Source organism: Cotesia typhae, unplaced genomic scaffold (assembly GCF_013202065.1).
Source record: "Cotesia typhae breed Kobodo isofemale line unplaced genomic scaffold, CoteBio_Ctyphae contig_22, whole genome shotgun sequence".
Classification (NCBI taxonomy): Eukaryota; Metazoa; Arthropoda; class Insecta; order Hymenoptera; family Braconidae; genus Cotesia; species Cotesia typhae.
In genome coordinates, this window is record NW_027423728.1 from 5,416,899 (window position 1) to 5,433,380 (window position 16,482).

At 28.6% G+C, this 16,482-nt stretch overlaps 1 protein-coding gene across 4 annotated transcripts in view; it reads right to left on the minus strand.

The window, feature by feature from the left end:
- The window catches only part of LOC141538487 (atrial natriuretic peptide receptor 1), an 89,643-nt gene that overhangs the window by 41,425 nt on the left and 31,736 nt on the right, over window positions 1–16,482 (minus strand). For all 4 annotated transcript variants that reach the window (XM_074259987.1, XM_074259988.1, XM_074259990.1 and 1 more), the window contains 10 exons: window positions 9,686–9,800; window positions 6,201–6,535; window positions 5,192–5,283; window positions 4,785–4,923; window positions 4,583–4,664; window positions 1,621–1,756; window positions 1,210–1,293; window positions 904–981; window positions 490–594; window positions 41–287 (listed from right to left, as the gene is read on the minus strand). In XM_074259987.1, coding sequence (XP_074116088.1) covers window positions 41–287; window positions 490–594; window positions 904–981; window positions 1,210–1,293; window positions 1,621–1,756; window positions 4,583–4,664; window positions 4,785–4,923; window positions 5,192–5,283; window positions 6,201–6,535; window positions 9,686–9,800 — 1,413 coding nt within the window. The remainder of the gene's footprint in view (window positions 1–40; window positions 288–489; window positions 595–903; window positions 982–1,209; window positions 1,294–1,620; window positions 1,757–4,582; window positions 4,665–4,784; window positions 4,924–5,191; window positions 5,284–6,200; window positions 6,536–9,685; window positions 9,801–16,482) is intronic.

Consider the following 16,482-nt stretch of genomic DNA (forward strand, 5'->3'; position numbering starts at 1 on the left):
GCCCCGAACGAAATATATGAGCCAATAAAATTGAACTTACTCTTCCAATGAGCGTAGCTGTCTTTATCTTCATCGGAATCACCCGGACTAGACTTACGTAATTCGTGCAATCCGAAGTCAGTTATTTTTAGTACAAATCGAGAGTCGACGACACAATTCGAAGACTTTAGATTCCCGTGGCTCTTAACTTCCGAGGCGTGGAGGTACGCCATCCCCCTAACGATGTCGTGGATCAAAGAGCCTCGAAACACTCGGTCCAGCTTTATCTGATCGTTCTCCAGGATATCCTGCAACAATATATCATTATATTCAATAATGTTATCTTTCATTATTTTTTCTATCAATTGGTTATGGCGTTAGATTAATTGAACAATAACTATCAATTAATAACGAATTTAACAAAGCGCTTCACTACTTTGTAGATTGTAAATACGTAATAAGATGTGATGATTGATAATGCCATAGTTAGTAATAAATTGATTGTAAAACCTGCAGCGATCCCTTGGGGCAGTATTCTGTGAGTAAACAGCAGTGAGGTGGCTCGACGCATGCACCGTAAAATCGTACCAAGTGATCATGCTGAAGATCCTTCATCTATAACAATTTTAATATTAATAGTGACAATACACTTAACAATTTTGTTTTGTTATTATTATTTTTTTTCATCATTAGTAGTTAGTATGCTCAACATTGGTAAATTTTAAGTTAATGAAATTAATTGCACGCCTCATAATTTTTAGGAAACAGACATTATTAATGATAACTTTTATTGTCATTTCACAAAAAATCACCAAAATATCTAAAATTGTAACTAAAACATTTTAATTAAAAAATAATGTGAATTTAAAGGATTCTGAAAGCTTTAATATTACAAATGATTACTATTTTTTTTTTTTGACTTACGCGCTTTAATTCAAGCAACAGAGGCCGTGACGTTTCAACTTTGGTCCTTGGAAGCGGTTTTATTGCAACTTTGGAGTTCTGCAATTTTCAAAAATATTTGATTTATAATAATTCAATGCTTAGTGAATTCTAAGAATAGTTTTTTTCCACGTAAAAAAAAAAAAAAAACTCAAATAAAATTACTATTTGATTGAAATAAAAATTTAAAAACTTCTACTTTCATTACTTCGGGTAAGAAATTATAAATTGCTTAATTTTTAATCAAAATTTTTCAGAATTAAATTATAAAAATAAATTCAAACATACCTTATAAATTCCTGTAGGAATGTAAACATTTCTGTCGACTCCGCCGCCACCTGGTAAACTAATATCGTCATCCCAATACACTGTCTAAAAAAATTAAATGAGAGGAAAAAAATTTTAGTTAATAATAAAAACAAAACGTGTTAGTTTGCTAAAGAAAATAAAACTGCCCCAAGTATACACTACAAAAAAAATAAAATAAAGTCATTTAAAGTTTCAATAATTCGAGTTTTTAAACAAATATCTGAAAATAATAAAATAATGAATTTTTTATTTAATTAATAATAACAACACAAAAAATCTATTAAAAATTATTGTAGAGTCTGAATTTTCTGAGCATCTGTTACACGAAATATTGCTTAGCTGTTCACTTATCAAATTCAATAATGTTAAAGGGATGTAAATAATGCTTACCAACTGACTACCCCGTTGCTTATTTGGAGCAAGCGAATGCATTGAGCCACGTGTTCTGCCAATCGGTACTACAATCACATCCTCCCAATGAACTTTCCACGACATAGATGCTATTTCAACCTCGAGCTTGTAGTGCCTGCAGTCAAATACAATAAGTGAAAAAATAAACCTGTTTCGTTTTTATTTCAATTCTGTTCCTAACTTCATGAATTTTTTATTTCTCCATCGCTTCAATTACATTTGATTTATAAATTTTCTAAGGAATTGACCACACACACACACACACACAGCTGTACGGACACTCAGATCTGATCAGAACTCGATTTTCGAAAAGCGGGGTAAAACCAATAACTTCCCGATTTTTGAAAATTTTCAATTTTCTTAGCGGGAAGTTAAAAATGAGCAATTAAAAAAAAAGTTGATTATCACAAATATAAAAAATTTTACAAATTGTCAAAAAAATTTTTAATGTTTTAGAAAATTGTACTTTAAAATTAAAAAGAAAAAAATTTGAAAATGATAATTTTTCACATAGTTATGGCTCAAACTGGAGTTGACCCCACTTGTAAACCATTACCTAAAAAAATTCGTAGGAAGAAATTTATTTAATAAAGAAATATAAATATTTTCAAAAAAAATTGAAATTTTGGAGAAAAATATTTACTTGAAGCAGGATTTTTTTTCTCGATATTCTTATTAAATAAAAAAAAATTTTTTTTTTGTTATTAAGCAAGTGACAAATTCATATCATTAAAATTCAAACGGCAGTATAATAATATTTCGAATTCTCAACTCAATGTCACGTTAAAGATATTTTTTTCTCACCTCAATTTGTTACGACGCTTGACTAAATGTCCGACATTAATTACGACACTACATAATGTATATATTAAGAAAATTTTCGCGTGATTACATAAGATCAGACACGACCGCAATTATTAATATTAAACGACTAAATCATGGCTGTCCAACCTCCATCGGTCTCTATCTACTGAGACAAGTCAAAAGGGGTGCAAGTTTAGTTTTTGCGGACAATTATTCAAACAAAGTAATTTTTAAACGTCAGATTTTTTACAGGTTAATAAATTTCGGTTTGATTTATTAGAATAAAGAGTGAAGACAAAAACTAACGAGCTTGCGCTGATTTTCGCCGAGATAAAAGGGAGTTTTTTGGTGCAGGTTACAGTACATAAAAGTAAGACACTTGAATAGAAGATTACAAAAAGTAACAAAAATAAAATTCAATGATACGAACTGGAGGGTGCTGAAAGATTGATTACTTAGGTTTCAATCAATTTTTTTTCCGTATATAATTTCTCAATTCGACCCAAGTAATGTCAAAATTATTTGTCAGGGCGATTGGTTCAAAATTTCAAAATTTAAGTTTCCTTCATATTTTTAAAATTATAAAAAAAATATTATCATCAATGATATCATTATATGATGCATATAAAAAATTACTCATCGAAACTTCCGGTTAAAACGATGTACAATAGATGCTTATGTGCAGAGATTAATTTATTGTACACCGAAAAAAAAATTCTTATATTGAAAAATTTTTCTCGATTTTAGTAAATTTTACTCTCTCTAAAAATTTATTGTCTTGAAAATCAAAACCTCCAAAATAATTTTGATGGATCAAGAATTATTCTCTTGGATCTAGTTAATTGTCTTTATTTCAGTTAATTAACTCGAAAAACTTTCAATATAAATATAACTGGTTATAATTTATAATGTGTTAAGTATAATTAACAAATTTTAATGAACGTATGAGGTAATATGATACGATAGTAACTAGTAATTATGTTCCGTGATATACTTGAACACTCGGTTTTCTCTACTTTGTCATCAGAATATATGTAGTATAATACTATAATAATGTATGACATATATACTCTTTGGTATAATGGAATATTTTGATTAACAGTAATTTTATCACTATTATTATTATTATTATTGTGATCATGACAAGGGAAGCGTATCGATCGCTCATTTGATGATCGAAGACTGGTGTGTGCAAGCTGATGAGATATGTGTGTAAGCCCATTGAGCATAGATATTCCGGCCGCAGTATTGGCCATTGCACGGTTTAGATTAATTGCATTTACCATGAAACCGTCAGCCCTCCAAAGGGTAACACGTTATGTATAAGGGCACTTGCTCACAGTCTATTCACTGTTATGTGATCTTCTGCTTTGACAAGTACATAACCACGTAATTAAGTTTATAGTTTGATTTTTTTAAAGTTGTCTCTGAGAAGAGATCACTGCCAATTATGCTTTCAATTAAAAACTTTCTTAATTAATTGTTTGTTGGTTTTTTAACAGCCTTGCAAGAAGTTTCACTTTTTTTAATTTCTACTAAAAAAAAAAAAAATTAAAAAAAAAGTTTATGATGATATTTTATTGTTTTAAGGAAGGATACTAATTTAGATTTTTCGGGTCAGTAAATATTTTTCTCAGTTTTAATAAATTCGGGTTATAATAAAGTTTTAATTAGCTCGCGACTAAAAACCGCAATAAAAATAAAAGTAATGAAAAACTGAAGAATATAATGAATTTAATGGGTTGTGAAGTGCATTGTGCGATGATGCGTTAAATTCGACACTTGAGAACAAAAAATTCAAAAGGATGGAACTTGCTTAACTCGATGGAGGAAAAGTACTCTGGCATAACTTTTTTCGACATTAAATGTTTTTAAGAAGATAATAAGTTTTCAGTTTTATTCTTTTGTTTTTTTGTTTTAAAGTTTATTGTAGACGAAATGAATTTAAAAGTTAGACGTTTTTTTGACATTAGGAACTCTTGACGAAGTTTCTTCTATGGTCTTATTTGTCCATATAATGAGTTAAAGAAGAAAAAAGGGTGTATAAAAATTATAAAAATTTATATGCAAAGCAAATCGGGCGTGTAAAATCTTTTTGAACTATAAAAAGTTCAAAAGTAGGGAATAAAATTCTTACCTATAAATAATGACCGAAGCCACGACAAGACCAACTACAATAGAGCTGAGGACGATGGAAAGAATTGCATACCCTGGTAATGCTGTTAATAAATAAAATAAAAAAAAAAAACATTAATTTAAATAACATTCTAAATTTACAAAAAAAAGTTGAGTTTGATTTGTGTAGATAATAATTGAATTTATTCAATTATTAAACTTACTTTTATCCGGACATAAAGACCCATCGTATCCACATTTAGGTGTATCTGGAGGTGGCTCCAGCCTACCACCGGACCAATGTATCCGCTTACCGGGAACATACTCGAGGGTTTTGTTAGCTCCGTAGTAATTCGCAACAATCTGGAGCAAGACCGGATAAACAGTGAATAGCTCTGATTACCCTATCATAATGACTAAGCTCGTTTTAAGCTTAACAATTTCCTCGGTACATGCATGCATGCAGATAGAGATTACTAGTTCAAGTAAATGTGTATTCAAAGTAGCGGAACTTTTGTTTAATTAAAAGAGTAATCTATTACCGCTGCGATAGATATCAAATTACAAGTCACATAAGCGAGCGAACAACTATTTAATATTGTAAATCGAGGTTTATTCGGTGATTAATTACCTCAAACTTTGATGTCTCTGGGTCCATGTCAAGCAGTGAGTAATCTGCTATTCTGTCGCCATTTTCATCTATGTTCACATCTCCGGTGATACCTGTTGATGAACGATCAAATATTTACGTTTAATTTGGTTATCTATCAAATTTATATGGTAAGTTACTACAAAGGAAGGACGATTAAATTGGTTAACAAATAATTAATTTAAGGTAAATGATGCTTCAGGACTCAACTTGAGTAGAGTTTCATCGAATTTGATCAAACTAAAATTATTAAAGTCTAAAAATGCTAATACATTCTATATCATCGAAAAAAGTCTCAAGTATAGTGAAAATTGTTTTACCAACACTGATAAAAAAATTAACTTGATTCAACACAGAAATTCTTGAACCGAAAAATTTATTTTGAAGAATATCATTATTTTGATTTTAGTAGAAAAATTTTGCTATTTTTTTATAATTTTTTATATTTTTAAATATTAAAAACGTTAATTTATTTAGTGAATTCAATTATTATCATGTATTCCAGCTATAAACGGAATTATTCTTGATTTTTGAGAATTAATTATGATTAAGGAATTTTTTGTACCGACTGAAGCTGCAGTAGTTATCGATTAAAGGTAATTTTTTTTTAAATCAAGAAGGACAAATTCTTGAATTTGACAAGACAAGAAATTTTCTGAGCGCGACTACCAATTTTCTTGAAAATATTTCTCTCAAATCAAGATATTTTTTCTATCAGTGTCGAATAATATATAAATGTGAGAGAATCACGTGCTCAAGTAGTGAAAGTATAACATTAAAGCCGATTAGTATCACAAGATGACACCCCAGTCCCACGTACTTATATGAAATAAGGGTCGTAAATATATAAATCAGAAGCTTATAAGTATAAGATAAAATTAATCTTGTAAGCTTCTACATATATACGTGTCTATGTAATCCCTGGGAAGTTTGTCCATAAAAATAGTCTCTGTTTTATAAAAGATGTTTATAAAACAACAAACCGTCTTACCTTTGAAACTTTTTCCCCACATTCTCTTGGTCAGATTTCCGCCGTCCAAGTTTATCTCCCCCGGTTGCTCAGGCAGGCTCTCTTTAAGGGCGAGGGCGTAAAGAAACACCGCGTCGTAGAACGCGGCTACAAAAGTTGAAAGGGAACTGTTTCCAAATGTGAAATTGTACTTGCTCAGCGCCAGAGATTTAACTTCACGTGAGAAATTTAAATATTCCTCGTTGTCCGGCGTACGTGCTGTCACTGTTAATAAAGCTTGATAAGCTTTTCTGGCTTTTTCATTTCGCTCTTCCGTGTCGCCTTCCATCCTCCAGGGCTCTTTTGAGTTATTATCACTGCAAGCGACAACCGATTTACCGTTAGACTAGATTCATAAAAAATTATCAGTCAATCAATCATGCATTCAATTGGAAATTGTTTCACTATTTTTACTCATAATTTTATAAAAACCATACTTTTCTTAGGATTTTTTTGAAAAACTGAAAATATTTAATTTGGTGTCTTTATTTGCCGCAGTACCTCCTTAAATATTTTTATACTGTGATTGGAATGAATTTTGATGGTTGTAATGATTAAATAGCTTCAAAGGTTCCGTATAATTGGTCGAGAAGCTTCTAGTTAGATTGGCATCCTTCTAGCTTGCTTCAATATAAGACAATGATGCTCTCACGGCGAAACTATGTGCATACTGCTGTTTAAACGCGGACTTTCGGGCTTTGTAATAAAGAGAATTGCTTGGCATTCAATTACTTGATTTGGGAAAATTAATTTTAAGACTAAGTTGTGAATGTTATAAGGATCAGGAGGATCGATTGAATAATCAGTTAACTTAAAAATGAAAAAGTGAAATAATTTCTTAATTAAAAATAACGTTTTAGAAAATATTGAAGATCGAAACTTAAAAGAAGTATTTGTTTTCCTTTGCAAAATTTCAGCAAAACTTTTTAAAAGCATGTCACTAGAGTTCAAAAACAAAACTTTAAGTTCTGGCCTCATAGTCTATACTATAAGCACAACCCTTCTGGACTTAGCGGTTGATGGTCAAAGTCATAGTCATAACTTGTTTTAACTGACAAAGCGGTTAATTAAAAGTTATTGATCGTATGTGCTGAAATTTAATATCGACTCTAACTTGGTTACAAATTACAACTGGATTATTTATAAATGTAATGAATATGTCGATTAAAAATTAACCTCATCTAATAGTATTCTCAATAAAGAGCGCGAAATTTCAATCGAAGCGAGGACTGATTATTCAAATTCCCGTAGGTATTAAATTTATATGACAATATAAATTAAATTGAATAGATGGTTTTGGAATTACGAGCATTTGAACAACTCGTTTTAATCTCGAGAATGATCAGCTTATCAATTCAATAATCGAAATTCAATCGACTGCAAATACCACATTTTTTTAATTTAATTTATTAAATTTTTTTTTGTTCCGTCTTTTTTTTTTTTTTTTTTTTTTTTTAATATTCTCAAACATTTCAAAGTTATGATAAAAACAATTATTTCTAAACTAAATTTCGGTGTTTTAAGGTAGTAGTCCTAGCGTGCAATATTGTGGTGAATTTTTTTTAATAGAAATTAGTTGAGTGGCAAGAAGTTTTCCATGCTTTACATCGGAATTTATCCTGAAAATTGCAAACTTTGATATCAAATATCTCGCATTCTAAATAATCAAAAATATTGTAACTTTGGAATTTCATAATATACATTATTCATCGACTGTAAAAAAAAAAACGGAGTTAAAATCTGTAGAAAAGTGGGTTTACGCTCGAACTCATTGGCTTTTTAATAAAAAATATTTTACGTTGCTATAAAAAAGATATTCATTCAAAAATACTAAAAGAAGGTTAATGTAAAGATTATGCATGGTTGGTTGTCATTTTTTATAAGCTGGTATATAATATTTGGTTGTTTGGTGTAGAGATGCACAGATGCACAAATCTATACACGAAGTACGTAAATATGACCAACAACTCATATTCTATATAATAAAATTTATAAATGTTTTGTTTTAATATATGCAATTCTTATTTCGATATTAAAAAAAATATTATTAATATACATTCCTGAAAAAAAAATAGTGGTATAAAATTATGTATAAAAATATATAATCACATAATTTTATATAAAATCGTATGTAACTTTAATAAAATTATAAATAATTATATGAAAAAAATTTTTTCCTTTTTTTTATCTATTTATCTATATTATTTTTTTAACTAGTAAAATAAAGTCCAGAAAAAAGATAATTAATTATTGTTAATTTTGCGAAGTAATTTACATTTTAAATATTTCGCAGTGCATATTGTAAAAGCAATTTTAAACGCTTTGCATTATATCGTGCAATAAAAGCTTCGTCAAATAGGCTTCTATTAGCTGGTACGAAAAGTAGACAAATAATGTCAAATCCCAGGCATATTTGCCCGTGTAAATATATTCACCCTAGTCTTTACCCTTATAAACCGGCAAGTAAGTACTCGAGTTAAAGCTAATGAAGAAGTTTAAATTCTCAGGAGTGGTTTGACGTGTATCGTTTATTGGATGATACTGCAAGAACGGATAAAGACCGTTTTGGAATGTGTGCTTAGCGTGTTGACGGGTTTTGTGCCGGTACTATACGAACAGTGATGAGCTTCTACACATAATAGAACTAATACTCATACAAAATACACACACTTGTATTTACTGTATGAAGTTTTGGATAAAGCTGTGTTGGTTATTCGCAAACTTGGCGGCGCTTACGTGGTTGTTTTCAGTTTAAATATCCCTGAATACTGCAAACTAGCTTGTTTCTCTATAGATAGATATTTACAGACAAATACTTAGATACATGTGTGCCTGTTAATGTATATTGAATTCATATTGCTTGAACTTACTCGCGTGTGAATAAATGAGGAATTCAAATCGATAAATTCATCGGCAAAGTGAACAAGAAGGCGGTAGTTGTTGAATTAATTCTACGATAATTTATACGGAAATTAACCGGCTTGATTATTTTATTTCACGTTCGTAAAGTTATTAACGATGGTTGATTTATCATTTATCTTTCACTGCTCATGATTTTAGTATCATTATAGCTGATTGAATGTTTTTTTTTGTGTAAAAAAAAATTATTAAAATTTTTTATGGCTTATTGATAGAATTAAGTTAAAAAAATTTTTATCGTTTGATTTTTTTGTGAAAATTTATGAACATCAATGATTAAAAATTGCACGACTCATAATGCGCCGCATTTGAAAGTGCTTTACGATTGAAAAATTTTTTTTCACTTCTTTGCAACTATTCTTAATGTCAATTCTGAGACATTAAAAAATATTAAAAAATTAATTCTGCTATTTTCAAAAATTTATTATCTGTAATAAAAATAAAAAAAATATTAAATTAAACTAAAAGTGCAATTCTCTTTACTTCATAAAATGAACAATATCTAACCTCGGTCATTATTTAAAGTTACATTATTGAATTCACTTTACCTGGAAGATAATTCGATGGAGAAAAATACGTATTCTCCTGAATCAACCATCCCCAATTCGTCAGCCGCCAGCAGTATTTCTCGTATCGTAGTTGAATTAGCACACATTACAACGACTGCAACAGATAAAAGTATACATCTATTAAATACAGCACCAAGAATAAATTTAACTATCAGATAATTCCCCCAAAAATAAATCTATTTCTTTACTTTTATCTTCATCTTATCTCCATATTTTATTTTTAAAATCCCGAAAATCGATGCCAAGTTTTCTTGACAATTCATAAAAAAGGTTTCCCTTGTCATCGAGCTTGACAAATTAAATAAAAGTTTTTTTTTATTAAATCGAAGTCATGACATGAAATTGAATAAAATTTCAATGGCTAAAAAAAATTGACTTACATTTTTCAGCAAAAATTAGTCAAAAAATAAATTTTTTTCATTTAAAAGTTGCAAAAATTATTAAAATGATCATGATGATTTATTGTCTCATAACAAAATTTGAATAAAAGTGTACAAGAATAAAAATAAAAATAAATATTTATTGGAATTGACACACAGCAATTTACTTATTCGTTTCTCCCGCAAATAATGTACTCAAAGCTATTCTTAGCTTCTATCCTCCTTTATTCGAACATTTTTCAACTTTTTCAATACAATTGGAAAGGAAAGCATTGAAGCTGTCAACAAGTAAGAGCTTATCTATACGAATAATAGTATAAAAAATTAGTAACTATTTCTGCGCTTCAACTTGTTCAGTCACGTGCAAACTATCGATAGCACTTCAGGAAACATTCGAAACTTTTGTACTTATATTTATAGATATGGATATGGATTCTTGTCCAAAAATTTGAGGGTTCCAATATATTGGCGCAGTAGAATCATTCTTACCTCGTATCGGATAAGTCTATAAATAAGTTTGACGAAAAAAGATCGATAAACTCTGCACTCTATACTCTATTCTAGGTAACTGAAAACACCTTGAGCCTATTACCTTCAATTTATACCGCTATAAATTGTATCATTTCTTAAGTAATGTTGAAGATAAAAAATTCTTCAGGTTCATAAATAAAAATCTCTCGTGTTTGTTGTACCTCACAACCGAGAGAAATAAAATGTCACGCTAAAAGCATTTAATAATAAAGAATGAGCTAGATGTGTAGTGTCCATCTCTACACTGGTCTTTATTATCTCAATTTTCTTTTATGATCGGAAGAAGAAAAATTTATTTATTAATTGAGTAATAATTTTTTTCCAATCAGTTTTTTTGTGAAGAATGTAATTTTTTTTTTTTCTTTCCAAAAACTAAAATGTTTTAGTTTAATAATTTTTCTACTCCAATTAAGAAAAATATTCTTGATCCAAAATAATTACAAATGAACCACGACATGTGTTGTATCGGGTTTGAAAATAATAAATGGTTATTATATACAAGTGGGGTCCACCATTTTGGTTTTAATTTTTTTTAACGAAATTTTTTTTGAAAATTTTAATATATTTTTTTTTGAAAAAAAAAAATAATTTAAAAGAAAAATAAAGCTGATTATCCCAATTTTCACATATTTTACAAATTTTCAAAGAAATTTATAAATTTTTTAGAAAATTGTGATATTCAACTTTTTTGTTTAATTGTTCGTTTTTTTTATGTATTTTTCAAAAAAATGTATTTTAAAAACATCAAAAAAAGATAAAATATAAATTTTATCCAAAAAAAAGAGAGCCAAAATTTTTTCCAACTTTTAAAGGCAAAAAATCTATTGAAATCTTTATTTTTTTATTACACGATATTTTTTATCATAAATGCACCGTAAAAATAAGCGGAATAAAAAAAAATTAAAAAATATTAATTTTTCACCTAGATATGGCCAAAAATCACCGGGTTTATTTCTTAAATATATTATCCCGCAAGTGCAGTCTTAATATAGTCATAAACGCAATCAAAATAAGGAATGAAGTTCACAAAGTACAACATTAAAAAGCACTACATTATTTACTGCTTAGTATTTATACACTCAAATGCTAAAATTGAATCGTGCTACCTGGGAATTCAGTAATATGTCACTCGTCTTACGGATCATGACAAAAACACTTAGCGTCGAGAGCTTGATTATGTCTAAATATATATGAGGAATAGTTATAAAATCAATAATTAGCCGTTTACTCTGCTTATTTTACCATGACCCAATATGCTTTTACTAACATCACACCAGGATATATAATCGGTAGTTGTTTATTGTTCCAATATCTTTTCATCAAGATATCAATATCCACGTTTTAAGATGTCGTATCGCATAAAAACATTTGACAGCTTGACTTTTTCTGAAAAATCAAATCTTAATGCAATGTAATGCAGCTTCTGTTGAAGTTTTAGGTATTAAATCGTTTAATAAATATTTTATTGATAGTTTATACGTTTTTACATGATTTATACATTTTTTTGCACTTATTTTGGTGAAAAATTTTATAAAAAATCTAATCAAGTGTTGAGAAAACATGATTCTTTTTATTCTACAATTTAACACCTCAAATATTTGCAATATAAATATATTTTATAAGAAAAGTACATTTTTAAACAGTTAATAAATATTTATTAAAAATTAATAAATTTTTTTTTTTCGGGTTAATATGTCTTGTTTACGGTGCGATGTGAAAATCATTCATAAATAAATAATGCCACAACCTTTCATAATAAAATATGATAGACTAATGATTTTCACCCTAAAAAGTATTCTGTAATTTATTACAACCATTATTTTACTATTCATTGAATTTTTTCTGATAAAAAAATTATTATTTTACCTGATTTAATGAAATTGTAATATCTATCAAGCTTATGTAATTATAAAAAATGTAAATTGAAAATTTTAATTATTAAATTAATAAGTCCCATTCAACAAATGATTTATTTATTGTTGATAAATATTTAATAAATCATCTAACATAAAAAAATTATAATAATATTGAACAGTTCTTACATTTAGCAAAAAAATTTTTCTAAATTAAAAATATTGAATTTTAGAACATCTATATCAACATATTCGTATCCCAAAATTCAAAAAAGTGTCCCTATAATTTTATTCAATCGATTATTTCCGACACAATTCCAATCACAACCCTCACTTTTCATCATTAAGTATGATTCGGTGGAAATGCGAGATTTTGAAAGAGGAATAGGAAGTTATAGTTGACGGGGGTGACTTTCAACAGGGATATATTTGCCATAGAAGATCTAACAGCGTGAAGTAGAGAAACAAAGGTGACACTCCACTTGTCTGTTCTCCGTTCGTAACATATATACATAGAAGAATACTAGCCCAGCATCCCCTACTTTCCTACCCTCGGTATATTAATACCCGTAGTCGTGGATAGAACAGCGTAGAGCTAGTATAATAGCATAGACGACAAGTTTGATACGACAAGAGCTAGTACGGGCTCTTTGAACTTGACACGTTGATTTCCGAAAGATATTACCCTGAGGATAATAGATTTAATGAAAAGATACTCTTTGATTACTTTTTCTTCTCGCTTTAGATTTATAGTAGTTTGCTAATAAGTTTTTTTTTTTTTTTTTTTTTTTTTTTTTTTTCATAACTCAGCGATTTACTTGTTCATTAAACTTTACTGAAAATTAACCGACTCTTTAGCAGGTATAACTCTGATTTTATCACAGTTTATTATCGTTGTGAGATTTACAGATGATCAATCAATAATTCCACAGTCTTTCAGGTCACATAAAGGGTCATGTTCAAATATTTACTCTCGCATCTGGAGGAATAACTCTACATGGTGTGAAGCCGAAGAGGGTTTACGGTTTACGGTCAACTGTTGGCGAATAAATGTTAAAATCAATAATATTTGTATTTTTCTTGAAAATTCGTGAAAATCTGGGTAGAATAAAAAATACAATCTAAGGTTTATAAAAAAGACTGAGTGATCCGAATACGATATATATATACATATGTACATCTATATAGAGCGATCGTCGCAGCCGCGACGGGAGCGATCGTGACCTAAGGCAATATTTTTCTTTATCGCAAAAAACTACTGAATGCCTAAAGAGATACGTGATCTTTGTGCTAAAATACACAATCGTCTCTTTTCCTTATTACGGATTTCCACTGATTTCTGGAATCAGAGTGGAAGAAATCCAGAGTAAAACGGAAAAAGTAGGGGAAATATATGAGGAGCGATTTTGTTTTTAGGTCAATTTTTTGTATCATTATTTTAACCAAAAGTTTGAAAACTATTTGGATAGGTGCTAAAATTTAGTATTTTTACTTTTAGCTTATATTCTGTCTAAATGACAAGAGATACGATGAAATTAACTAAGACGGATTTTTACAGCATTGTACACCACTTCATTTCCAACAAAAAGGTTTTGAAGATTTTTTCGTATCTTCAAAATTGCGTCCACAATATTTGTTTTATATTAAACTTAAAAAATAAAATTAATCTTCAAAATATAAATTTTGAATTTATTAATCTCTACTAATATTATAAAGAGGAAAGATTTGATTGGTTGTTTGTTTGCACCGAATAGTTTTACTACGAAACTATTGAACCAATTTGAAAAATTTTTTCACTGTTAGGAAGCTACACTATCCCCGGGGAACATAGATTATATTATATTAATTTTAGTTTTGAAATTTTTGATCAATACCCGTGCAAAGCCGGGGCAGACTGCTAGCTCTTTATAAAACTGTTAATTAAAGTTTTCGTTCGGATAATTTCTCAACCCAGTTCAGCTCAACGTTCTAGGAAATGACGCGTCTTAGGCATGAATACAGCTAAATAAATAAATAAAAACGTAAACAGGCAAAATAATGATAAAAAAAAAAAAAAGAGAAAATGAAAGGCAAATATTTATTTTGATTTGTAAAATGACTTTCATCTAAAATAATGCGTATCTCAGTATTAAACACGCCGACGGGAGAACAATTCCGTCTAAAGTCACGACTGAGAGTTTTTGCCTGTTCTTTGTTACTCTTAATCGATTGATAAAACACACAAAAAGTATGAGGTGAAAAAGATTGAGTTCTACAAACTTTATTTTCATCTTATTTCTTGAAAGTTTCTTAATTGAAAATTTTTCACGTTTCGCTTCTATGTATGCATAGCAACTTAACTTGTACTGCTCGTTTTATATTATTATCTCGCAACATAATATTTACCTTTACTGAGCGATACAAATAATATTTGACACGGAAGTTGTTTTATGACACTCGTTTTCATTTTACTCTCTATTTATCTGTGCTATGCATATTTATTTCGTTAATATAAATTTACTGTCAAAACTCGTTGCACTTTTCAAATGCGACAATATATATTATAGATGGTGGCTTCTAATTAATATTAACGGATAATTAAACTCTTCAAAATCTTTATTGAACAAAAAGATGAATTTTAAAAATTAAATTAATTGATTATTGTAAAAATTAGAAATATTTTCAAATCGCGGATTTTTATAAATTTTAAATAACATTTTTTGTAAATATTTTGTATGCAAATTTTTTTTAATTAGGAAAAGTTCATAATTTTTTTTCAATTAAACAAACTGCCGTTTTTTATTCGCAAAAATAAAAATTTATAGTTATATCGCATTATTATTCGAATAAACAAAATTTTTGTACTCTATATCATTATACATGCATACTCACATATGAAAAGTATTATTCAAATATGTAAAGATATTTTATTCATATCAGTATTGTATTAAAATTCAAATGTCTGGTTCACTAGAAATCTCATAAAATTCTGGAGAAACGTCAGTTAGTGTTTGCCGACAGCGTTTTGTTTTTTTCCTGAGCATTTCTTTCCGATAGTCTCCAGCTCCTAAGACGATAGATGGTTCTGCTCGAGATATTCTCGTTTTCCTTGATCTCCCAAGGAGATACTAGAACAAACTCTCGATATCAAACCGATGAGAGTCTTTGTCGATTTAAGGACTAAAAAGATCTAGTCGAGTACTTTAATTTCTAAAGACCAACTCTCTGTTCCGATAAATCGTAATTGATAAAAAATTTCGTTTTTTTTTTTTTTTTTTTTTTTTTTTTTATCTCAATTAATACACACAATGTAATTACAATATAATTATAAGTTTTAAGTTAATATAATGAATAAAGTCACTGCAGTTGATAAAATAAAACGAGTGTTGATAATTAGGCAATTGTTTAGTTCATTATTTTGGGATGAAATAAAACAAAAGCGCTAACTAGAATTAAAAACTTTACGAAACAATTCAAACATTTGAAGATAAGACCAGGAGTGTAATTTTATTAGCGTTATTAAAGTTTTTAGCTTTATTACTTCGTCGACAATCTTTGCATAATGTCCAGTACATATTTAACTGTATAATAAACTCGTTGGTGTGAATAAACCAGTGTGCCAATTAAAACAAGACATTCGTCAGAGTCGAGTCGTAAAAGCTTTACGATTCTGTCTTGGAATAAATGTTTACCATTAGTGTGTGTCTACATCAATTTTAACTGTTGCTGCTATGAATTAAACCATCAATTTTTGTTAAATTGATCTAATAAAATATCTATTTATTGATGATTGTTTTTGTTAGAAAAAAATTTTCAGTATCCAAAAGTTTATCGGTGCAAATTCAATTTTTTATGATAAAAAATAAACAGTACTGATGGATTATAAAGTTAAAAGAAAGAAAGAAAATTTAATTATTCTTCAAAAATTGACGTCTATAGCTGAAATTGTCAGTTCAATTTTTAGGTAAATTTTTTTTTCACAAAAAAAATTAATTGCTTTGGAAGTCGATTTTTTACTTCAAGAATTTTTTTT